The sequence below is a fragment of the Zingiber officinale genome, chromosome 9A, assembly GCF_018446385.1.
Source record: "Zingiber officinale cultivar Zhangliang chromosome 9A, Zo_v1.1, whole genome shotgun sequence".
In the NCBI taxonomy this organism is placed as follows: domain Eukaryota; kingdom Viridiplantae; phylum Streptophyta; class Magnoliopsida; order Zingiberales; family Zingiberaceae; genus Zingiber; species Zingiber officinale.
In genome coordinates, this window is record NC_056002.1 from 111,833,965 (window position 1) to 111,859,665 (window position 25,701).

A 25,701-nucleotide genomic window follows, 5' to 3' on the forward strand; every position below is an offset into this window, starting at 1 on the left:
GTTGCTACTGCTGCTGCAAGTGTGCAGTTTGGGCATCTAATTTTACCATAGGAACTACAAGTATAGACCATGTAAATACTTCATAATTGTGCCTTTGTTTAATCCTGAAAGGAAAGTGTTGTGTGATTAGCTAATTGACTATAGCATCTGGATATCGTAACTTGAGCTGATGTTCCATCGTGTGTTGTTCCCTAATTCCTGGAGAGTTTCTAGCTCCTATAGAACTGATCTCTGCCTGTAATTTTTTAGTTCCCACAAAGGAAGAAAATAAGTACAGTAAAAAAAAAGAAAAAAGGAAAAAAAATACTCATAGGAATAAGATTGTAATTATTTATTTTTCCCTTGGAAAGAACATGGGAGAGAAACTATCAATTTCAAAACTTTAATTGTTAACAAATATTTAAAGATTTAAAAATGACTTTAAAAGGAAAATTTATTTTTAAAGTTTTTTAAGATCAATTTAAGCTACATTCTATTCCTTTCTTCCAGCATTTTCCACCTAAGGAAATTTTTATGCCACCTTATTTCTTCCTGGATCTTCATCCCTCGCGGCAAAACACAATATAAATGTTGGACTTCCAATTTCACTTTTGTCTAAAACAATTTTATTCTCCTTGAAAGTTGTAACCTTTGTCTTGCTTCAAGTATCTTTCTCTAAAGTAGAAATCATAACTTCATACAGAATGTCCTTAACCATTTTCTCCTCATCTCTTAGAGCAATGTCAGATTTTAAACATGTTCTCCATATATCAACTCCATGTCTCAATATACTAGAATTCTGATCTCTCTTTCTTTGCAATCTTCAATTTAAGGGGAAAGTAAGGAGGAGGATTGCATCTATCTTTTGACAGTCATCAACAACTTTATATTTTGAAAATAATCTGCATTCTGACAAATGTTATCAACTATGTTTTTATTAAGATCTCAAAAAAATAGCTTAAATTAGACTAATCAACACCTCTTTTCAAATTAATCTAGAGTGCACTTTATCAACCTTGTTAATCACTATACAAGTATCATTTCATATTTTATGTAGTAAGTTAGACACGATAAATTTTCATGTTGAGGGGAGGGGGAGTGTTAGAAATAATAGTCGGCAATCTTATTATTAAGTGGTATTTTTAACAATATTAGGAATATTAAATTTAATATCATGCCTGTATTTTTTTGAAAAATTAATTTAGACTTAAAGGCTATATGTACATAGGTTACAATCTCCTTTGGTTAATACAATGATATATTATTTTATCCCTCTCTTGAATATGTAATGTTGTAGTGTGATCAAATGTGAACAATCAAATCATAAGCTCAAATTGTAAGTCCAAAAAAAGTATAATACCACTAGGTGTGGCTCCAAGAGATAATAATAATACGAGAGACAATAGATTGAAATGATGCAAACATGTTTAAGCACAATGAATATGTTATAAAGTAAGAAGAGTCGTATCGATCATGGTGTGAAGGGTAGAGGGAAACCAAAGTATTAATATGATAACAAACAATTAAATGGATTTGAATATTACTAATGATATAAACTTGGATAGAATTCAATGGAAGATAAGATTGATGTAGTAATAGTTGGGACAAACACATGGTCTTGAATCTTGATGATGATGATGAACTACCATCTAATAATAACTTAAGATCGGATATGGATTAGATGTCCACCAACAAAGATAATCTATCCTTTTACCTGAACTGAAGATAAATTCTCCAAGACTTAATAACTCACTGAAGTCAGATTTCTTCATTTAAGCATCAAGCCAAAAGAGAAACATATTAATAGCAACACTAATCACAACAACTAAACACATGGTAATTTATAACCAAGAAAAGATAATAACATAATAACCATATCAAGAGGCAATTGCCTACATCAATACAGAACATAATGGGAAAAAAGAAACAAATTTCACACCTCTGCTTGAATATATTTAACTTCTTTTACTCGGAACTCAGCATTTTCATTTTTCTCTTCCCTCTCTAATACAGCACATACTGTAGCAGCCCACGTATCTTTTATATTCTCATTATCACTGAATGCAGTAAGGTCTATGTCTCCATCAGGTAAATAGGTCTTGAGAGGAACTGACCCAAACGTAAAAACCTGGAAACCAGAATTTGAACAAAATTGAAATCAATATCACTTGAGCAAAAGAAGACAAGTTCATCTATAAGAAAACCTAGCTAGATGGGGACCTCTTCTGTAGACAGATAACTATATATTTTGTATGTCTATATCAGCAGTGTTCATCATTCAAATAAAATATAATTTTCATTTCAGTTTGGATTTTGATAAATAAAATGTAGTTTGATTCCATTTGGAGGTTCAACTAAAATTTTGATCAGGTCAAGTTTTTTGCAAGGTCAAACCAAAAAGTAAACAGAAATGCAATACTTGTGTGCATTGATATTATAGATTTATTATTTGATAGTTCATTTGTATTCAAAGATCAATAATCAACTAATCAAACTTGGATCTGTTGATATTTGGTTCAGCACTAACAACCCCAAATTTCAGCAAAAACTGTTGGTTTCAATAGAATTTTGATTTGGCTTAATTTATATAGCTTAGTAACAAAAATCCAAAAATATTCAGTTTGGTTTGAAGAAAACCCACAGATCCCACACTCAACTCATATATTAAATTCTGAATATATGATCTTAGTATTACTTGAAAATGGTTTCAAGCGCATTATGTTAGTTACGATAAATTGCTACTTTATCATAATGATTAGTGAATAAAGAGAAATTGGATAGTGTGTTATTTGAACACTTTGCTATTTTTCTAATCCTGGCACAAAGAATGTCGATGCAATTGTTATGCTATTCATGCCAAAGGAAAGGGCATGATAAATTTAGCCCATTGATCCCTATCCTAAACCTTATCCTTGTACAGTATGTCCATGATGGGTTCTCATGACAAAAAAGCCAAACAGCCTAAATAACTCAAACACAGTAGCCAATTCCATTGCTAATTGTGTCAACTAAACTACACAAATGGTGCAATTACAATTCTGGATAGCAACTTATTCCAAGAAAGATCTAGGAACATCTTCCAAAGCTGGCGCACTAAATTAAGCAGCCAAGAGATGAAAATGGAATTCACATATTGTGGTTCACAAACACACTCATTTTTAGTAAGAAATTATCAATAGGCATACACACTCACCGGGCAGGAGAGGCAGTCTGTAATCAGACGCTGGACATAATTGGCCACAGCATTTCGGCGCTCCTCAGATGAGGGATTGGGCTGAATTCGTGCAATCAACTCAGCAGTTTGCACCTCTGCCTTAAGCCATCTATCTGCATCACGCATTTGGGCTGCATTGGTCATTTCTTCAGGCAAAAGACCATTTGGAAGTAGGCCATTTAGCTGTGGCCAAACTCCATGATCACCCATGTGAAGCTACGTTCAGTTGATAACAAATGACGTCTCAAATGCTTCTCTCTCTTCAAATGCAAAAAATTGAACCCTAGAGACGTTCTCAGCAAAGAAGTACACCGAAGCGGAATGCTCACAATATCCACAAGAAATAAACGGCAGCTGCAAATTTCATAAGACCCCTTTCTGATCTTCAGCCAATATAACAATATAAACAACAAAACCTGATCGTCGTTTTCTCCATGACACCATCAACCAGCATCCAGCAAGTAAAAGAAATTAAGTATCGACCACTGACTCTGTTAGACAAGGCTCTTCCCGCTGGAAAAGTCGAAGATTTCACTATATCCGCAGGTAATAAAATAAATAGCTCTAAAACCGTAACGAAGATAACTCTGACTACCAAAATAACAAGCGGAGAGAAGAAAACTAAATGAGAGCAAAAAAAAAAAAAACAGATAAATCATCCACCTCCAGCACCACACTGTCCAATCTAATTAATTCCCGATCAAACCACGCCAACCCAAGGGTAGCGAACACAAAGTCGGAGGGGCGAAAATCCCCCAATGGCGTGGAACACGGGAGACCAACCAAAGGGCAAAGAGGCCCCACTCCCTCAACCGCACAAACCCTAGAAAAACATGGGGGGAAAAGCAGGTTCCAACCTGAGGCAAGTGCAAGGAGAGAAGAATTCGTGAATCGGGGCGACGGCGGTGTGCAGAGGATCAGGAGACTAGGGTTCGAGCGAGGAGCCGAAAGCTTATGAAGAATTTGTGGGGGAGATCGAGGAGCAGACGCAAGCGAGAGGAGCAGGAGAGGAATGGGTGGAAGAATGCGGCCAGCTTCAGGGCCCAAGCATTTGTATTGAGGGCTCCAATCCATGACACGGTGACACCTAATAATTATACAAGTATCTGCGCACTGCGTGTCACTATTTTTTTAATTATTTTTTAATCAAACTGCTAAAAATTATTTTAAAAATTACAATTATATTAAGTCGATAATGACCCATTACAATCATGGAATTAAAATTGCTCTATCGGCCACTGTCGTAGTGCAAAACTTTTTTCTATTTATTTCGTAAAAAATATGTTATATTTTTTCTTCTTTATTTATTTATCTATTTAATTTTTGTTTTTTTTTTGTTTTTTTTAGTTGGTACGTCAACTAATCAGCTCGATCCTTTCACTTGTCACCGAATAAATAAATAAATAAAAATCATCCTTAATTTGTGATTAATCATATTTGGGCTTCTAATTTTAAAGTCAATTAGACGGAAGAGGATTAATCAGACGGAAGAGGAATAATCATATTTGGGCTTTGGGCTGAAGTAGAGGCTCCTCAGTCCTCACAATTACACTTGTGCGCGAACGTCCCAGAAGGCTGCGGCGGAGGCGGAGGCGGAGGCGCGGGGGGCTGATGGACAATCCCTCTTCTCCTCGGCCTCGTCGGAAACACGAGGAGGGGGAGGAGAGCGACCGGCCGAGGTTCTTCGACGCCAAGGCCAAGGCTATGTGCTGGAATAATGCGGATGTGGTGTCTGGCCGCCACCCCGATCGGTGGCGCAAGGACTCCGCTGGCAACGTTGTCTGCAAGCGCTTCTGCAACTGCCATGGATGCCTCTGCTACGAGTTCGACCACATTATTCCCTTCTCCAAAGGTGATTTTGAATTTTGATGCCTCGGGATCTTTTCTGTAGTCATTCGAGGTGAAATAATAGAAATAAAAAGTTGTTTTTTTAACCATCATCTCCGAAGGTTTTGGGACTTCGTTGTTGCTTGAATCTATTAGTATTGTTGTCAAATTGCGATGCCTCGATTTAGGTGGAGAATCAACTGCTACGAATTGCCAAATTCTGCAAACGAGGGTCAATAGAATGAAATCAAATAAGCAGTGGATCGACAAAGCAGAACTAGAGGGTTTCTCGTGCGACATCAAGTTCACTGGTACTGTCTCTCGTTCTGATTTTTTAGTTTATACAGTGGAATATGTATGCGTTTGTTTGCGGATATCTTTTTGTACTTTCTTTTTTATGTTCCAAAAAACTCACACTGATGTCGTCAAAATTTTCAAATAACATCCCACAATGTATAGCTTTTCTTTTTTAGAAAAAATACCACTCGTTGGTTGGAAAATATCAAGAAACAACTCACCATCTTGGCGTGGAAGCATGTAATTTCATACTATACTATACAGAACTACGACCAAGTGCAGAAGTGGTAGAGGATTCTTTACTCTTTCTCCAGTTGCGAACTTAAGCAATCTCCAATATGTAAAACTAAAGAGGCACCAGTGTTGTTAAGCTACAACAATAAGAAAATGGATTTCTTGTCTTTTGTCTTAGGTGCACTTGGATTTCTACTGTGCTGGGCTGAAGTTGGTTGCTTCAACACATTGCCTTCACACAAGATAATATGTTCCATGTAGGGTACTTGTTATTTGCCTAAGGTGCACACAGAATTCTTGAGATAGGGATATTGTAGAATGCTGAAGAGAAAATGGTCTAGCCATGTGATAAAGAAATCTAGAATGGTGAAGAGCAAAAGTCTAGCCATGTGATAAATAAGTCTTAGAATAGTGAAGAGCAAAAGGTCTAGCCATCTAAGAGTTGCTCCATCTATACAATCTTGTACACTAAGATGTCATTGAGAAAAAAATGGAAAGAGCACTAGTAAGTCCTAAGGCATTACAAGAAATTCAACATGCCTGTGATGGGTTCGAAAAAACAATATTTTTCTTGCTCTTCAAGCTCATCCTGATTTAGTCATATCTGGATCAGAAACTAAGATTGGTGAAGTGGTGAATTGCATGTAGTTCATGTAAGTAACTCATTAATTACCATGGATAAGAAATTTATATTCCACTGCTATTGCAAATTGGTGAAGTGTTGAGTTTCATGTATTTAATGAAGCAACACATCAATTACTAGTAATAAGAAATTTTTATTTCATTGTTACTGCAAATAATTCCGTTAGTTTCACTAGATTGGTCAGGTAGGAAGGATGCAGGAAAAGGAGAGGTACCTGGATGAATAATAACCAAACAACAGCTTAACCATACATTTTCTTTTAATCTTTCTTTCTGAAGACAAGGGTAGCAATATGGGTGGACTGCTATGGGGCATGTTCTTCGATGGGTGTGATGCGGTGCTTATGGAGATGACTGAATAGGAGTTAACAGATTCAGCAAATAAGACACTGATGTAAACTAACAATCAGCCAAAATTAGGTTGGATTAGGATAATTTGAAAATGTTTGCAGATGTGGTGTTTTGAATACCACTTAGCCTCTTGGAGTGTGATATCACGAGCACAATCTCATAATTTGAATCACATGGGCATATTCTTGAAGTTTCAACAAATTGGACTGGCCATACTCAGCCAGTTGAAATTAAGAACTAGTCAAAGTCGCTAAGAAGCATATAAAAAATCAGTAAGGATGGACTCTTTTTCTACATGAACTATATAGTTTAATATGTTGGGTTATTGAAGAAGCCAAGAATTATCAAAATTGCTAAGGAGCATCTGAAAAGTTGGTAGGATGGACTCTTTATTTAGGTGAAACTATAAAATGTGTATGCTGGGGTATTGAAGGTGCTTGTTTTTATGACGATATATAATCCATTACATCCATGGGTTTGGTAGATGCAGTTAGCCTAAAACAGATAAACTGAACAAATCAAACTGAAAATTTTACTTTTTGTTAGAAACTATGAATATATACACAGACCCATATTAACCTTAATTAACTCTAATAAGTATGTGTATACATCTTTAAATCAGCGTTGAGCAAATCTATATGTTTTGCAGATAAGGAGCTTGATATCATTGAGATGGCTGTGTACGGGGATGTTATTCGACCAGGGAATCAATGTCGTTGCAGGACTGTTGCAGAAATGATGGGGATAGTGAAATCTAAAAACCCCATGGCAGCATGTGAACTACCATACAAGCAAAATCAGGGACCAAATGACCCTGCCTGATTAATCCAACTCCACCTCTTGCTTCTCTAAACTTATTATTCCATTTCATTTCGCATTTCATAAACGTGAGTTATTAAGGCTAATTGTTTGGAAGAGTTTGGCTATTGACTTTTGAGCTTTATCATTTTTGCGACTATAATGGTGATATATTTCTTCCAAGTGTAGGTCAATTTGGCTACATGTTTGACAAACTTGTAGCCAAATTGTCATCAATATCAATATTTTCCACAAGGATCCACTAATTGCAAAATCCTGTACTGTGGAAGAAAAGTATGATAAGAGATTCCTATGTATCCAAATCAGGATTGAAATTACAACTAAATGATAATCAATCACCTAGAAAGAGTGATACAGCAGGTATTCAAATTAAGAAACACTTATTCTTGAGTAAAAAGCTAAATAATGATACTCGAATGGATCTCACTTGGTTATGTATCTGGTAAAATTAGGGAGGCACAGTTGTGCGGAGTGCCAAGGTTGCAGCATTCTCTCGCCAAACTGTGAGCTCCGCGCCGGTTGTTGCAATTCAACCAGCAAACATTCTGGAGATTCTCTAATTCGCCAGAAAAATCAGTGAACATAGAACTGATCGGAGCAAACATCTAGCTTTCCCTGTGTGTGTATACTCTGATGGAAATGGCTCAGATAAGAATATCACGTGAAGAAGTTTTGTTCGCTAAGAATCCATTGCTTTGGCAGAGACATTTCCCTTTGGTTCAAGCAACTGGGCATCCTCACCGGTTTCTTCGATGATAGAGGATCTACAGGTGAAATAGAAGACCGCGCTCATCATGGAATCGACTAATACAACAAACGAATACAAGAACACCAGAAGCGGTCCCTCCCATAGCCGTGATGAACCATCGCCGTAGCTCAGAGTTTTCACTCTGTGCTCGAATAGCCCTTCTACAAGAGCCATCCCAATCGTGGAACCAAGGAAAATGAGCAGTCCGGCCTGCGTCTGCCCCCTGATCACCTGCACCGATCTGAACAGTGCTTGCAGCCCAGAGACCTCTTCCAAGACGGAGATCACGCCGGCTAGGTTGCAGAGAATGATGGTGTGAGCGTAAACCATCGAGAAGATGAGCACAGTAATGAAAGCGGGGTAGACGATGATTTCGGGCGGGTAGCCCATTACGGCGAACACATTGCAGACGAGCAGAATGAGGGCGATGAAGATGGAGAGGCAAGCAGAGATGGATGCGCAGACACAGATGTAGGTGGAGAGGAGGCGGGGCCAGATCCGCCGCACGACCGCGAAGAACTCGGAGTGGAGCGAATTCTTGCCGGCGTAGGAGCAGGCGACGGAGTAGGAAATGGAGGAGCGGGCGAGGAGGAGGGCAGTGGCGAGGAGCGGGAAGCAGGCGGCGGCAGATAGAATGGAGGCGGCGAGGCGGCGGCAGAGCTGGAGGAGGGGGTGGAGGGGCGGGAGGCCGCTGGCGATGGCTAGGCGGGCGAGGCGGCGGGAGAGGGCTTCGGTGGCGGCATGCGGGGCGAGGACGTCTGAGAGGAGGGCGGCCGAGACGGGGCAGATGAGGAGGGCGAGGGTCGTCATGAAGGGGGACGGATCGGCGCGGAGGATCCGCACGGTCTCACGCAGGATATCCAGAGCGCTCATCGGAAGCGGCGCTCTTCTCAATTCTGGCACTCCGCCGCGGCCGTCGAAGCGGCGAGAGTTGCGAAGGGGATGCGTCCGTCCGGTTTGATTGATGATCCTGAGCGCCGATGGCCTGCCCACCGAGCGACCGCTTTGATGGCCCCAGCGACTATGGTCAAGATATCCACCAGAGTTGATTAGGCAGAACATAATACTTGAACAAGAACGATCGTTACAATATTAGGCCAAATAATCGGGATCCAAAGTCAAATCCTGAATGAGTTTGTTGGGAAACACGATTTGATTCGACTTGGAATAACCGGACCGCGCCAAAAATTACCGTTGTCGGTGCCGATAAATTACCGATGTCGGTGGCGTACACGGGCTCGTGAAATAGGACCAACAGGCTGCTCCTCTGCGGTGCGGTCTGCTCTCACAATACGTCCCTGTGATCCGCGCGTTCAGTAGATTGTCATGAGACAACGCGGAATTGGATAGGCTTCGGCTGGCTTGGAGGGCAAGACTGGAGCGTTTTGATTACCTACGTGGAATGGAAACTGCAAGGAAATGTAATTCATTGTACTTTCCAATTTATTTATAGGCCACAATAAATCCAAATTAAACCTTAACACATCTAGGCAAGACGAATTGTGATCTACATATTTGTAAATAGAAAAAATTATGCTATAAAGTATGATCGCAACGACATCAAGTTGTGTATTCAGGCTCCTCTAGGAATTTTTCCCGCTTTTTCTGTTGAGATAACAGCACTTGTCAAAGCATTTATGTAAAGAAATGCAGAACTAGACAAAATTCGATCAATCTATTGGACTCGACAACCTTGCTCTTCAGCCTGGAGGGAGATGAGCCCATGGGAAATCCTCTGATACACAAATACCAAAACACGTAAGAACTATAATGAAGGAGATAATGATTAAAATTTTCAGATGTTAGTACTTTGCTGGTATCTTGTAGCCGCAAAAGCTCCAATCTCTCTGATGGCCTTATATTTAACAAGTTGATAAGCTGCCAAAAATGAACAGTATGAACATGCTAAAACGGTATTTTGACCATGAGATCCAACTGCACGTGACATACCCAGAAACTGAAACGTTCAGGATTATCTAGCTTCGGCACTCCCTCAGCTTCAAAATGTTCCAATTGCCTTGATCTTCTACCTGAAAAACACAGTGCATTTAACTTCTTTCTACCCAACCTAACACCAAAACTCTCTTGGCTAAATTGAAGAGACTACCATATAATTAAGCACCAATAAAATGAAATAAAATTCCAAATTTGCAACAAAAATATAAGCCAAGTAAAAGATGCACGAAAAAGTATGGAACACGGAAAGCATGATTATCAGTCATCATTCGAGTACCTATTCTCATGGATTCTCTTGCACGCTTGAACCATGCTTTTGTCAATTCTGCTGCTTCAATAGTCATTTGCATTAACTATTCAGAATCCAACAGGCAACTAAATTAATGAGTGCTTGTCCATTGCAACTTCAACTCCAAGACATACGTACATTACATATTAAAACACACATTAAAAGTTCTGTAATAAAAATCATAGAGACTTTGATGCAGAAAAGACAAAAAGGTACAATAAAAAAAAGTTGAACTAAACAGGCAACCAAAATACCCAGCGTGCATAGTGTTTGGGTTTAAGGATGTTATGGTGTTTTTGTGCACCTTACTATACTATAGGAAATAACAAAATGTCAATGTGGATAACTAAATGGTTTATCATTCCTGCTTCACTAGAAACAACTATTTGTTTATTGTGTAGCTTGTCTCATAAGTAAGAACAAGAGAAACAACTTAAAGAATCCAAAAGGCTTTCCTATCTGATTGTCCTAGTAGCAATGACCCATTTTTGAGCCAAAAGGAGGGTAGAACCTACCAACTACTAAAGAAGTCCAGCAATTTCCTTTGCTGTATTGGTTAAAGTGTGCTGCCAGCTCAACCATAATCAAATTTTGTAAAGGGGAATTTTATCAAGAAGGAAAAGATTCAAAACACTAGTGATGGATAATAAAGACACTCAGTATTATATAACCAACCAAACCAACCGCCCACAATTGAATCATCAGGCCATTTATTTGAAAAGAAAATATTCATTGTAAATATAGAAGATTCTTAGAAAAAGGACGCGTCATGCTTACATCCTCCTTCTCTTGGGAATCTTTTGGTGGAAGAGTATCCCAAATCCATTCAACTTCGGCAACACGATACCTGCAGTTATTCATAAATGATATTGCCTCTTGTCAAAGTGCACCTTTAAATCTACACTAACAAACTTGCAAAAGCTCATGTATACTAATTAGCCTCTATATTACTAACCCATCTTGATCCCACGATCGTAGGATACGGAATCGCCTTTGTCCTTCTACCTACATACAGAAATGTGCTTCATATTCAGTTAATATCACGGCTACTAACTGTACATTCAAATACAAGTCCAATTGAAATTCCAATAAAAGATACTAGTAGAGGCAGCACAATGAACTAAACCAACCAGTTACAATAAAAAAAAACATAAGTATACGCAATAATAAGTTGTGTCCCAACACAACTTAAGAACAGTTACCTAAAGTTTATCCTGCCATTAATCAATGATGATAGTCAGGTCAGTTTTAGATCTCTCAAAATTTTATCTTTGTTTACCCTCCCCTTATTCAATAAGTAATTCAATTTGTCTAACTATGAATTGTATGATCCTTATTTGAACATATACTCAAAGCCATATGTTCTCTCATCATCATCATCACCTTCCACAATACATCTTTATCTATTGCTCCTAGTGACTTCACATTCATCTTGATATTAACCAAATATAGATACACAAATATATACTTTTGATCTACAACTTTTTGGCAAGTTTTTGTTATTTAATTAAGATGACATGATGAATTAAATCCTAAATGGCATTTTTAAGTAGGATGACTAAGAGAATTACTATAGTAAGCTAACTAGTGGTTATACTCTTGAAACTTCTGGCGAGATTTGTTAAAACTTTTGCAAAGTCAGTTCCCATGTCTAATTAATCCTTACACTACTTACCAAACTATCACTTTAAGTTCTTACCAAATTATGATAGTTTTTCAATGCTTGTAACTATACTATCCTGGTCCACAATCCTAAGGGATCTACTGGTAACAATAATTTTACAGAAATAGGACAAATGAAAAGCAAAGGAACTAGGACATTGAGAAAAGAAGACAACCATGAGTTTATACTTCTAGCTCTGGAACAATCACTATCCTAATCAGATATATAATAACATGAAAAAGCTGTCTACCTAACCTGATTGAATCTAATAAAAATGATTGCTTAGTTGTGGATGAGGACTCATGTAGCCGACCCCACTTAGTGAGATAAAAGTTTGGTTGTTGGTGTCAGTTGTGGATAATGAGAGTTTCAGTGAGACATTCGGTCTATATGAAAGAAATGAGCAGAAAAGTTCAAGAATCTAATTGCCTTAAATAGTGTGATATATTTCAAATTTGCGAGTGGTTGAACAAGAATAGCCATTCATCATACCAAAATGCATGAAACAAAGTTTTAGTGCACAATATCTAAAAAGAAGAAAAAAAGAGAATAAGGCCAACAGTAACCCCTGCAGTAAGAAGTCAAGTAGAGCAGCACCAGAGTAAAGAATATCAATTAATCATTCTGATGGCTATACAAATATTATCAACTAACATTGCTAAAATAAGGTAATCACAGAAGCATCAAGAAGGTGGGTATATTTGTTATAGGATGATCAAAAAGGTCGAGAGAGAAGGAAAAGTGTGATTATATGTTTTTAAAACAGAGGTATATGGACACACAACAAATGTTACCTCCAGATAAAACCGACCATCTGGGAGTGGTTCACACCTAGAAAAGAAAAAAAAAATATCCTTTCATACATGGACACAAAAAATACAAGATTTCAACAACTGAGAAGGACATAAACCATGAGAGAACAAACACTTACTCAAGAATTTCTACTTCACAAGCAAAATCAGCAATTGAGCCTGTTGCAGGATCAACAGCAACCTGCAAGTTTACCAAAACTAGATATATAACCTACAGAAATATTTTGAGAACTTATTGCTAGAAACAATACGTGACCATTCCCATTCGACGATTCCCTTCCATGATCCTCCTAACCTGTAGAAAAGCGCAGAGCAAAATAATAAGTTGCAAAAAAGATTTTGTTGGGCAGAATAAAGCAAACAAAATAGAAGTCAAATTCATCCAATATTTTACACAATTCCAAACAAACTATGGCTGGTGAGCCTGGCCTAAATTAGTCACGTGTATTAAGATTATTCAAGATTCCAATCGTCTGTATAACAAAACAAAGTATGCAATTGACTGTCTAACATAATACTTCGTTTAGAGTTACTTTGTCATATGGATTGCAAATGACAATTCAAACAATTCACCTCAGCAAAACTTGCTAAGAATTTAATCCATATCCGTTAAGTAATCTTATCTGCGGCAACATTTTCCTCATCTATAAAGCACTAGCACTGAATAGCATATTTTACCAGGAAAAAAATCAGGCTAGTCATTACTGAAAGATAATTTTACCAACATAAACACATTTTTTATAACAAGCAGGTTATTAACATTGAATTTGCAGTTTCCCCTCATTTCTCTTTCGATGTTACATTATAAAACAGAAATACTTAAAAAATAACTTTAACAAATTCATTCTTCAAGTTATGACATTTCTACCACTGTGCCCAAACAAATTTAGAATCATTTTAAAAAATGCAAATATATTGAAATTCAAGCAGAAAACAGATACAAAGGTGTTATCTTAGTAGGTTAGAGCCTAAAGTGTTTAAATATATACACATACCATAAGTCTGTAGCGAGGTTCAAATATGTTAAGTGATATCTTTTGACATGGGAGGACAACATCCATGACAAAAAGAGGCATTATATCAACTCCTAAGTGAGTCAAACTTTCTTGCTCAGACTTCCTCTCAGCATATTCTTCTGGAAAACTTTTCTGTATGATGTTATTGAGTGTCACACTGAAAGTGAAAATTAAACAAAAAGGTCAATATTCTGGTCCCTGAAAACAAAAATGAGTGGAAGAATAAACAACCCAAAAGGCAATTCAGTAAAGAAACTACTATTCGTGGCAAATGTCCCTTACCTGATAGGATAGGTTCTAGGGCTGATGAATAAAACTCTCCGACACATAGGACACTTGTTGCCTACCAGAATAAACCAAGTGACCAGGAAGTTTTAATAATAATAATAATAATAATGATAGAAAAGTAAAAGTAATAATACTATGTGTACCATGGTCCATAGACTGATGCAGGCAAGAGCGGCAAAATGAATGCCCACATGGAGTGGTGACAGGTTCATACAGTAATTTGAAACATAATGTGCATTCTAAGTCATCTGTACGTTCTGGCTTCCAGTGTTTAACCCTTTTAACTGAACCAGCCACGACCCTATCTATCTCCTGGAGGTATGTCTGGAGGAGATTGCTACACAGGAAAAACTAACCAGTATGACATTCTATTTTGGCCTATAAGCTGTGTATACCATTTTTATCACAAAAGAAGGTGCTACACTGGTGAAAGAATCAGATAACTTGAGAGTAATGTCGTACCTCAGAGGATCAATTTGAAGGCCAGAAAGAATGGTTTCTCGCGCCTCTTCATACTGTTCAAGCTGAAAAAAAAATGAGGAAAAACATAACTTAGTTCCACACAACAGGATTGGAATCTAGTGTTTTATATAATTGTATCACGTGTATGAACTATCTGATCATCTAATCAGAAAGTGTTGCCACCAATACTGTGTTTCTGATTTACATATGATAAGATATAAAAGGCATAATTACCCATTCATTTTGTAAGCTACTTAGTGTTGACACCCAGCATAAGTTCAACCAAGGACATTCATTACCAATGTGCCAGTATTCAATAGTATTTGTGCACCTTTTACATACAAAACCAACATACATGCGAAAAAAAGACAACGCACTCACACACAAGGGATAGAAACTTTTACAAATGAATCCAAGGGGAAAATTTCTCCAACACCCACACAATAGCGAGCATTATCCAACTTGTGAAAGATTATTTCAAACCATTACACCATTGATTGTTTTAGATGATGATGAATGTATTCATAAGATAGCCATTATTAGCAGCATGATTTAAAATTTCGCAGCATGCCAAGCGAAACGGCGGAATTTGCCGTTTTGCTCGCTGTTCAGCATCAGCACCGCAGGCTGCCGTGGGATCGTGGCGATTTCCACGTGGTCAAAGTGGCGCCGAAATCCCACAGTGCCTCTGTGATCCCGCGGCACCTTCATGATCCCAATTTTTGTTCTTGAAAAAATATATGTTTTATTTTTTATAATATTTAGGTTCACATTTTTAATTTTAATTATTATATTTTATATTTAAAAAATGTCGAAACCATATCAACATGTGGCACGCGTCATAAACTAAAATTCCGATATGGGTCAAAATTTTAAATCATGATTAGTAGTTGGTAAACAAATATCTCGCAAACACAATCATTGGATGTTATGTGGATGTTAGATCGAGGTATTTTCTAACGCAAAAAAAGGAAATATAAGCAGAAGAGGAAAGAAAAAGGGATAAGGGAGGCTAACAATGACATCAGCCTTTTCGAAGAGGCACAACCTCTCCTATGTGAGAATTACATGAAGAGTCTACTTGAGGGTTGTACAAAGTTGAATAAGGGTTATGTTCCAATAGGAGGGAATCACAAGATCTCACAAACAACATGTAGACATTTGGAAAAGGGAAAATAAATGGATAGGGGGAGGGCGATGGTAGCAACAACCTCCCCCTAGAAGAATACATCTTTAGAAAACACCTTTGAGAAAGGGGAATCATATTGTGTTGCATATAATTTCAACTTTCAAGATAACCTATATGAAAACTCCCATGAGCTATATAAAGTATCACTAAGGGACTAAACCAACTAGACCCAAAACCCTATTAATCTATTATCTTTAACAAAGGGAGGAGTACAAAGAGAGAATATCCAGAAGCGAAAAGTAGGACATTCACTTAAAAATATTATCTACTTGGAAAGAAACAAGGAAGAATTGAAAAGTCAAGAGATCAAAATTTGCTATTTTCTTGCAATCCAATCTCTCAAAACTTAAAAGAACAATTAGAAAAAATTTAGGGTGCGTTTGGTTTCCATTTTTCCATTTTCATTTTCGGGAAAATGTATGTTTTCTAAAAAACAGTGTTTGGTTTGCATTTTCCTCGTCTGTTTTCTGAAAAAAGAGATAGTATTTTCTTAGAGAATGTCTAAAAGTCATTTTCTATTTTCTGAAAACGCACCGTTTTTCAGAAAATGAAAATGGAAAATATGTAAACCAAACGCCCCCTTAAGTTTCTAAAATGCTCTCCAAGTGAACAATTAGAATGAAAATCTGAAACATTTCTCTACTTTATTCTCTTTCTCCTTTCCTTTCTATCATGTTTGGAAAAATCGAGACCCTAGCTGAGTTGGTATCCAAATGATAGACTTGCATCAATGGGCAAGGGTTCGAATCGCGGCTGCGGCAAATAACTCTCCTACTTAGGGGGCCGCTCCGTACTTGATTTACATCCCTTCATCTCATCATGGGGCCGATGATGAGGGGTGTTTGCGTGAGCGTTATCACGTTTTACATCAATAGTTGGCAAAATCGATGGATCCCAATGTGAATCAATTGAGTTGGATCGCAATCAGTGGAAGTTGATTCAATTTAATCTAGACCTCTGATTACCCCTCGGAATCTTTCTCAATTGATCGACAGTGTGGGGATGCACATGTTGTTCTAGATCTAAAAGAGTCTTACCTTGATTTTAAATTTCTGAGAAGAATAAAGGTGATTTGACATCGTGCGCAAGTGAAAAGGCTAGAGACAGTAGGATTTAGAGGGGGTGCAAGATTTAGAGCTAATTGATTAATTAATCATTCCCAAACATAAATTTTTAAAAAAAGACAGGTGCATGAAGCTCTCACTAGTGCGAGGTCATGGAGAAGGGTTGGACCACATTGAGTCAATTGTACACACTCTTACCTTGCTTTTTTGCAAGAAGTTGTTTCTGCGACTCGAACCCGTGACCTTAAGGTCACATGGCAGCAACTTTACTATTGTGCCAAGACTCCTTTCATTCCCAAACCTAAATTAAATAATTTTAATTAGAATAATTTAAATAGTTTCATTTAAATTAAATAATTAATTGAAATAAAATAAGTTTAACAAATAATAAAAATTAATAATTAAGTGCACATAATTAATCTAATCACAACTAAAATAATTTAAATTGGATGGTAATCTAATTTTAATAATTAATATTGGATAAATTATTTGAAATTTATTTTAATCAGATTCTAAAACTAGTTTAGTAATTAATTTAACTGCATTAACAAGAATTCGTTAAAATTAAGTTAGAAGTGATTTAGTTAACCAAATTCAGTAAATTAATTAAATGTTTTAATCAGAATTGAAATTGATCAGATGAGAATCAAATTAGTAATGTAAACTTTATTTGAGTCAAAAACAAAGTAAGAGTGAGTTTTCTAATTATAGTATTTGTATTTAATCAAATAAAGACACATGATTTTAAATTGTTTATGTATCTTTTGTTATCTTATTCAACTTATTGTTATTTTGTTCTTTTCATATATAATTTTTATTTATTTATTTAATACCAGTTTTGATCCCACAAATTCAATACAGCTTATGCTTTAGATTTTTTAAACTTCTGACACTAATACCAATACTTCCACCCGAGCTTTTTTTTTCACTACATAAGTAAACATGCTTTGTTATATGTACTTTCATCTACGATCATCTTGTGAAACTTAAAGATGCAAAGAAGAACATGGGGTATGGATAGTTAGAGTATTCAAATGCATTTGATGTTTGCATTTAAGTATGCTTGAAAGAGAATCTAAATAATTAACACAAAAATGGTAATAGTCCCGGTGTGTGTGGTTAAAACAGGACCAAACTAAAAAATTGCAAGGTAGGCATGCAAAACCAAACTACAAGCTCTTTGGTTATGGTTGGTGGACACCATTAGTCACATATAAGCCTTCACTAAGAAAAATGAATGTGTGCAAATAAGCAATCATCCAACTTAGTAATCTTCCATTCAAACAAATAATTGTCAGACTTAAGTAACCACAATTCTCAAACTCTTACCAGAACAAGAGCATTTGCCTTTAAGAAATATGCCTTTGGTGAGGTACAGTGGACACGAATAACTTTTTCAGCATCCTTTAGTGCAAGCTGATAAGGTAACTGAATGATTAGAATTCTAAGCCACTTAGGAAGTGATCAAGATGGAAAAGATTAATAGGCTGCTATACCTCAGCATGAGTAGTAGGATCAAGCCCATTCAGGGGTTGATATTCAGAATCACGCGCCGATCGATCCTTAAGAAGTTGACTGGTCCTGTAATCTTAAAACGATTAGGTTAATGAGAATAACATATGAAAGGACACTTTAAAAAAAACACTCCAAGCACAAGCACAACAAATGGAAGCAAAAAGTACACATGCCAAACAAAGTCGAACTCTCAAATAGTAAATTAACCTGCAGAAAGCAGCACTTCGATTGCCAAGAATAACAGGGTCTTGAGGTTTCAAAGGAAGAGCTTTGGAGTAATATGAAATTGCCTGTCCAGAGCCACAATATAAACACAAACATTACAAGGAAAATGATATTACTAAATCAGTATAACCTAATAGAATAAACAGAAAATTCTAAGAAGATAAATGCATACTATACAATCGAATCATTGGATATGGAGTAATAGAATGAACACCTTTAAGTATAAAAAGAAAGACACTGCGTGTTCTACACACAAGAGATGACCCCAACCAATAAGAAAATTAGCTCATTTTGACAGTACACCCATCTGTACCCATAAACCTCCTCGATTAATTCACAACTTTAAATGTGGAAAGAATTATACAATGTCGAATCTATCTTCATCAAACCCAAAAGTCTAGATTATAGATAAGAATCATTGCCAACGTGACTAAATTGAGATATCATGGAAGATGAACTAACAAATGAAATAGACACACAAATATAGATAGTCACAAAAATATAGCAAATGCAGATAAAGATATACAATGAGGAGAGAATCCACATATTCAAACCTCCATGGGGCTCACTAATTAGCATCTCTTGACCTTGGTTGGGAACAAAACTCAGGTTTGATTGAGGAAGTCTGTTGTGTGAAAAAAAAAAAAAACAGAAAAAAGATTCATTGGTTCGCCAAGTTCTTAGTCATACATTATGAGATAATTGAAGCATCTTGCCCTCCTCCACAAGCTTCTTTCGTTAAATAAAAGTAATCAGAATTAAGGTTTAGGAGTCATTTGTTGTAAGTTCTAAATAAAATAAGCCACCAAGTACGAGGTCTTTTGCACACTTTGGCCATGGTTAGTCGAAAACAAATGGTAAATGACGTTGAGCCACTGAGGTAACAGAGGTGGAGCAAAGCTTTAATTTCAATAAAACTGACACGGGAGTGGCACTTTAAGAATTGTTCTTTGATTGCTTATGTAAAAAAAAGGTTGGTCAGCGTGACTATGCCTCAGAATCAGCACTAACTGAATTAATTTCTCCATAATTTTCAGTACAAACAAAGCACGAAGGGATTAGAAATCACGTTGCCAAACCATATCGATAGTTTTGCCCCAAAACCTCAATTTGCATCTTGAAAGCTCACCTCCTCGAATCTCTTCTCCCGGAAGGCACGGTTCCCCCGTCGCAAGAGATTGAACACCTCGGAGAACTTCTCCAGCGGGATGCCCATCTCCGCCTCGTCGACCTGCGCGCCATGAAGCCGATCAAATCAAACGAGAACAAAAGAAAAGATGCGACCGAATCGGAGAAAGGGAGGGGGGAGGGGCGCACCCAGACGAACTCATCGACGTCCTGGGAGGAGGGATCCGCCATAGAATGGGAGAAAGAGCGAGAGAGGAAGGCCGGATGGAAGAGGGAGGGATTAGGGATGGAGGAGATAGAGAGGAGGTTTGGTGTCGCTGGTACGAACGCGCGGACACAAGCGAGGCGACGTGGTTCGCTGCTTCTCCTACACCATAGTACGCTCCGCCACCACAAGAATGAGAATTAAAGTAGAAGTATTTTCTTCGATTTCGTGGAATTCATGGCCGATCGGTAATTTTGCTTTTTACCAACGAATTGAAATTAAAAAAAAATCTTGATCAATTATTTTTTATTGAGATTTTAAGGAAAATATTTAAGCAAATAGTTTATAAAAAATAATTGTGAGGAATTAGAACCTCCTCTTGCTTCTTCTTCTCGGCCCCTCTTGCTTCCATGACCAGCAGCGTCCGACGGTCACCTTTCCATGTGAGGCACACCCTCTTTTTTGTCAAGAAATTTCACCAGAATACGTATTGCTTTTGCATTCGTAGCCACAAAATTAGCCACGTTACTCGAATGCTCGAAAGATGCAATAATTATGGAATTAAATGCTTTCTTTACTAACACATGGATAAGACATGCTACTGTCATCGTCCTGATATTCATAGCTTAGATTTACAACCTTTTCAACAACTTTGGATCCGAAATGATAGGCAGTCACAATTCCAAGTCTTGATGATTCATGCAGCAAAGCGGCTGATTCCAGCACATAAAAATGTTGAAATGGTTTCTGACACAAACAATGTTTCAAATAGCCATCAGGCTGATTGTGGATTTTCTAATATGGGGGTTGAACGTACTTCTGTATCAGAGGCCTTGGAGATGCAGCAGGAAGAACAAGACTTGGTGAGTATGATGGGATCTCTCGGCATTCATAGTTTTAATGGACAGGTTCCATATCAAATGCATGTAGCTTCATATGATCTGCCACTAACATTTTCACCATTTCCCCTTTCCTCTTTACCCTTTCCCATTACATCAATGTTGCCACATTAATAAAAAAACGTTGCCACATTAAGTTCAAATGTGGATGATACAGTTGGCAACAAAGGTGAAATCGTCACCTCGACGACTCCTCTAGGATAGCCCCTTTCTCTAGAAGAGAAATAAATTATGGGGGCTTCACCTAGCAATGACAGAACCTGTAAGGAGAGGTTGAGGTTATTGAGTTCCATGTGAAATTAAATAAGAAAAATACAACGGAAAAGAAATTTGCTAGAGATCCATGCGAATTTAGATTTCATGTTTGATATAGAAAGATACCTCATAATGCGTGAAACTCTTTTGCGTATCTAGAGAGTCTGACCGATCTAAGCACTATCAGTATATTCGCGCCTCTAGCAATATCTACACAAGCACAATTGTCGCTTGTCTTATGAGTAAAGTTGGAGTTGTAGTCATATCTCTCTCACGCATGAAAAATCACAAGTGCTAGCTTTATAGTCTAAGATCTGAAACTAATTTCAGACTTAAAACTTAGACCCACTTTATTTTAGTTAAACTAAAATAGAATAAATTCCAAAATTAATGCACTCTCTATGTGTAACCTACTAGGTTATCGTAATATTGACAGTGACTCTAAAATCACATTTTAAAGACACAAGAGATGAGTGGCATATAGCAATGCATCATTACTATCCAAGTGACGAGAATATCATAGATCCAACCAAACCTATCTGTGACTATTTTAATGTATAACTTTGTCCTTTTGTGATTGATTAACGAGTCATCAATCGTGTTATCCTTTCATCAATCTATGTGTTTCTTGATATCAAGTAGACTTGCTTAACCAAATAAACTCAATATATCATATTGACTTATTTGAACATAATCATGCATTTCAGTAGTCTTACTTAATTAAGGGGCTCACAGATATCACTTCCGTTATATAGAAATGACAAATTCCATTTACATCGCTTATATCACTCTGCATAACTCATTGCATACCCAGTAAATGACTTTATAATCGAGCTTATTACAGATGGCGTTTATCGATACTAAAGTACATAACTCCTTATATAGGGAATAGTAGTGACTTCAGATTAAAGGAGTATTTATACTAATAGTCACTATGAGAATGTTTATAATACTCATATAACAATTCATGAAACATTCTCATGACAGGTCATTCAGTACATATTATCTAATATATACTCATGTGTTAACTTAATATCTGATATCCATAATGATCCTATCCGGAAGCTAAGAAGACGGAACAACCGGAATGATACTGCTGAAATGTTGACCGAATCATTATGACCTAGAGGGAAAAGAGGAGTGAGATGTCATCTGGGTTGACCAAGTCATCAAAAGACCTATGGTCAACGATACCTATAGACAGCGACCGAGTTGTCCCGGTCCCTGGTACCTCGAGGCAGGTCCCAATAATATGTAAAAAGCAAGCTAAATAGTAGAATAATGAAATGCATGGAGAATAAGTATGAAAAATATACCCTGACCCAAGGAGGCGTCCTCTAGTAGACTGGTGAGCTGGTCATGACGCTGATTGAGTCATCGTGACCCGGAGGAGTAGATGAATGTAAATCGATTGAGGAGCTGGATCTGAAGGCATAGAGCTGGACATGACATGGATCCAAAAGACGACACCCTAAGCCGAAATATGATAGCGATACACAGATTGAGATATAACAGTGGCACGTAAACCGAGATATAGACACGACTCTCAAGCCTAGTGACCCAAGAACTAGAACCCAATAGTGATGAATCGAAGGTCGGAACAATGCCAAAAATGTACAACAGCGCAGATTGAATGTCGAGTCGATGTCGGGCATGTACGACAAGCTAGATCGGAGGGGCATACAACAGTGAGGACGGTCCTGAGGACGGTGTCAGCCGTTAGAGGCGGTGTCTGTCACTGTGGGTGGCGTCAGTCAGTTGTGGGCGGCGTCGGTCGACTATGAGCTATGTCGACCGACAGTGGGTGGCCAGCTGTGGGCGGCATCGGTTGATAGTGGCGCAAGGAGGGAGGTGAGATCAATGAAGGCAAAACTGAGGGAGAGGTGTCGCTTGAAAGGGGGAGAGTGGCATGCACACTTTCGCTAGCGGCGGGGGCATCAGAAAAGCAGTGTGCGTGGAGAGGAGGCAATGGTGAGGGGGAGTCGACAGCGTCTACATAGAGAGGGAGAGGGAGGCGGCTGCTGGCGTCACCGGCGGTGTGCGTGAAGGGGAGAGAAGGGACGACTACTCGCAGGAGAGGAAGCAACGGCAAGGGAGAGTCGATGGTGTCGGAGGTGGCAAAGGTGACATCGACGTGCATGACGTCCCTGGTGGTGGCGAAAGAACCCAACAAAAAGGCACCCGCCTTTCATGATGAACAATGCCCCCACTAAAAAGACCTAGCCCCCCCAAATGTGAAATGGCCAACCTGCCCTTCTCCTCCACGTGTTCTCATTTCATCACCGCATCACAAGCCTCCCCTTTAAGTTTAGTTGAAAAGGAGGTGCGAGTCTGACTAACTAGATAGTTTGTCACAAAGGTTGAATTGCTCCTGATAACCGAGTCAAATTGTTGAACCTATCATATAACATCTTGCCTATAACTGTGGCAATGCCGAGCGAATGGCGAAAGCGGTGTCGATCAAGTTACGAAAAATAATACTGAACTGATAATCGAGCAGGCGATCATACGAATGCCAAGAAAAAAGTAAAATAGGTGCCGACCGAGTGGTGAATGAGGTGTCGAGAATCAAACGCTAATGGGAGTGGAGCCCGTGAGTCAAGCGAGAGCAAAGCCCATGAGCCGAACAAGCGCGGAGCTCGTGTGTCGAACGAGCATGGAGCCTATGTGCTGAGCAACCGATCGAATGAATGCCAAGCGGGCAACCGATGAATGTCGAGTGGGTGGCCAAGCTGTGCTGAGCAGGAGACCAAAAGAATATTGAACGAGCAACGAGTGAATACGAAGCGGGAGATGGTCAAGCGGTGCTGAGCGGACGACCAAAAGAATGCTAAGCGGAGGGCCAAGTGGTGTCGAGCGGGAGTGGATCTTGAGATATTGAAGGCCACGGAGCTTGTGTAATTGAAAACAAATGGGAGTGAAACTCGTAAGCTGAGCAAGAGCGGATCTCGTGAACTGAGCAAGAGCAGATCCCAAGAGATCAAAGAGCACGGAGCCTGTGTAATCGAAAGCGAACATGAGCGAAGCCCGTGGGTTGAGGGAGCGGATCCCTTGAACTGAGCGGGAGTGGATCCTGAGAGATTAAATGGCACAAAGCCTATGTAATCGAAGACAAACGGGAGCGAAGCCCATGAGCTGAGCGAGAGTGGGTCCTATGAATTGAGTGGGAGCAAATCCCAAGAGATTAAAGGGCATGAAGCTTATGTAATCAAAGGCAAACATGAGCAAAGTCGGTGAGCTGAATGGAAGTGGATCCCAAGAGATTGATGGGCATGGAGCCCATGAAATACTCAGCTCTGAGACTAATAGAGATAGCTCGACCCCGAATGAGGGAGGTTAAGGCTTGAAGAAGACATACTGATAGAGATACTCTAGTCTGATATGAGTGGTGATATTATGGTGCGAGAACAAGCTCGCATATTGTTAGAGCAATCTCAATGGTCTGTGCGACCATGTGTTTTAGTGTTTGGGTAAAGGGTTTAAGTTAAGATTATCATCATTATTTGATATGTGTATGTGAGTGTGCAGGTTTGCAGGATACACATACGGCTCAGCTTGATGACTTCGGGTCCGGTAAAGGATGGAGCATCTAAGGGACCGTGGACAAGGCGGTAAGGACAAGAGCCGAGGGAAGCTCACTTCGAGGCATACGCGAAGGATGACATTGGGACGAGCCGCGGACTTGGATGCATCCGAGGGACGAGAGCCAAAGGAAGTAAGCTTGAAGGCAAGAGGTCAAAGCTGTGAAGAAGAGTCAAGTGAGTTATGAGGGTCCGACTGCGAGAGAAATGTACTCGAGAAAGGGAACCCTAGGTTTAAGGTTGTACCAGTCGACTAGTACTGGGATCAGTCGACTGGGGGAGAGCACAGAGAGCTTCTGTACCCGAAACGGATGACACCAGTCGACTGGTAGAGAGATGTTGGGTTGACACCAGTCGATTGGTGCAAGGACAAGTCGACTGATAACGGTAATTAAATAATAGGGTTATTTTCTTCCAAATTCTATAAAAAGGAGCTTGAGATGGCTGGCCAAGGTGACGAAATTGGACTTAATTAAAGTCTAATTAGTAGTCACTAAGTGCTCAACGTTTCCTTTGTGTCCAAGTGTTCTTGGTGAGTATTGTGGTGATGTTTCTCCACCCACAAGGAGGTTTGAGCTAGTCGAAGTTTCTGGGGACTAATCCACCACGGATTGAGGGATTGTCTACCTTACGGACAGCCGTGGAGTAGGAGCAAGTTATCTTCGAACCACGTAAACGAACGTGTTAGTAGTTTATGCTTTCCTTATTGTCTTTAGCTCGCTTGTTTTGTATTATTCCACTACACAAACTAACAAGTGTAGGAAGCTATCGATTTGGGGGCGCCATCCATTCAACCCCCCTTCTAGCCGGTCACCGATTTCCTACAAGTGATATCATAGCAAGGCCGCTTTTCGTCGAACTAATCACCGAGGAAGCTAAGAAGATGACCGGCTTGATTGATTCGTTGAAGTATGAAGGATGAAGTTTATGGGATATCACCTTTTGGATGGTGAAAATGAAGAACTTCTTCGAGACGAATTGGGACACAATGATGGTCATCGAGGAACCATTTGAAGTCCTAAAAGACAAGAAAAGGAAGAAAC

At 38.7% G+C, this 25,701-nt stretch overlaps 4 protein-coding genes across 8 annotated transcripts; 1 reads left to right on the top strand and 3 right to left on the bottom strand.

Moving 5' to 3' along the window:
- Positions 1-1,897: 1,897 nt before the first annotated feature.
- Positions 1,898-4,263, bottom strand: LOC122018540. The gene is made up of 3 exons (XM_042575881.1): positions 4,051-4,263; positions 3,173-3,706; positions 1,898-2,107 (listed from the first exon to the last, which is right to left on the bottom strand). The coding sequence occupies exons 2-3, from the start codon at positions 3,401-3,403 to the stop codon at positions 1,913-1,915; spliced, it is 426 nt and encodes a 141-aa protein (XP_042431815.1). The 5' UTR covers positions 3,404-3,706; positions 4,051-4,263; the 3' UTR covers positions 1,898-1,912.
- A 450-nt stretch (positions 4,264-4,713) lies between these two features.
- On the top strand, positions 4,714-7,459 carry LOC122018683. Its single transcript, XM_042576082.1, has 3 exons — positions 4,714-5,045; positions 5,209-5,331; positions 7,194-7,459. The coding sequence occupies exons 1-3, from the start codon at positions 4,805-4,807 to the stop codon at positions 7,364-7,366; spliced, it is 537 nt and encodes a 178-aa protein (XP_042432016.1). The 5' UTR covers positions 4,714-4,804; the 3' UTR covers positions 7,367-7,459.
- Positions 7,460-7,604: 145 nt separating this feature from the next.
- On the bottom strand, positions 7,605-9,354 carry LOC122018682. The gene has a single exon (XM_042576081.1). It carries the CDS (start codon positions 9,171-9,173, stop codon positions 8,043-8,045), a length of 1,131 nt encoding a protein of 376 aa, XP_042432015.1. The 5' UTR covers positions 9,174-9,354; the 3' UTR covers positions 7,605-8,042.
- A 179-nt stretch (positions 9,355-9,533) lies between these two features.
- On the bottom strand, positions 9,534-20,411 carry LOC122018680 (LON peptidase N-terminal domain and RING finger protein 1-like). 5 transcript variants are annotated; one of them, XM_042576077.1, is made up of 20 exons: positions 20,297-20,411; positions 19,908-20,085; positions 19,720-19,821; positions 18,573-18,655; positions 18,347-18,431; positions 18,180-18,266; positions 14,598-14,659; positions 14,279-14,472; positions 14,130-14,190; positions 13,827-14,004; positions 13,088-13,126; positions 12,951-13,012; positions 12,814-12,850; positions 11,312-11,361; positions 11,134-11,203; positions 10,345-10,420; positions 10,062-10,141; positions 9,921-9,989; positions 9,804-9,846; positions 9,534-9,716 (listed from the first exon to the last, which is right to left on the bottom strand). In XM_042576077.1, exons 2-20 carry the CDS (start codon positions 19,947-19,949, stop codon positions 9,685-9,687), a joined length of 1,452 nt encoding a protein of 483 aa, XP_042432011.1. In that variant the 5' UTR covers positions 19,950-20,085; positions 20,297-20,411; the 3' UTR covers positions 9,534-9,684. The 5 variants fall into 5 exon arrangements, with proteins under 5 accessions (XP_042432011.1, XP_042432014.1, XP_042432010.1 ...); XM_042576080.1 differs by lacking the exon at positions 20,297-20,411 and having other exon boundaries at positions 9,921-9,966; positions 19,908-20,180; XM_042576076.1 differs by lacking the exon at positions 20,297-20,411 and having other exon boundaries at positions 19,908-20,178.
- Positions 20,412-25,701: the final 5,290 nt, after the last annotated feature.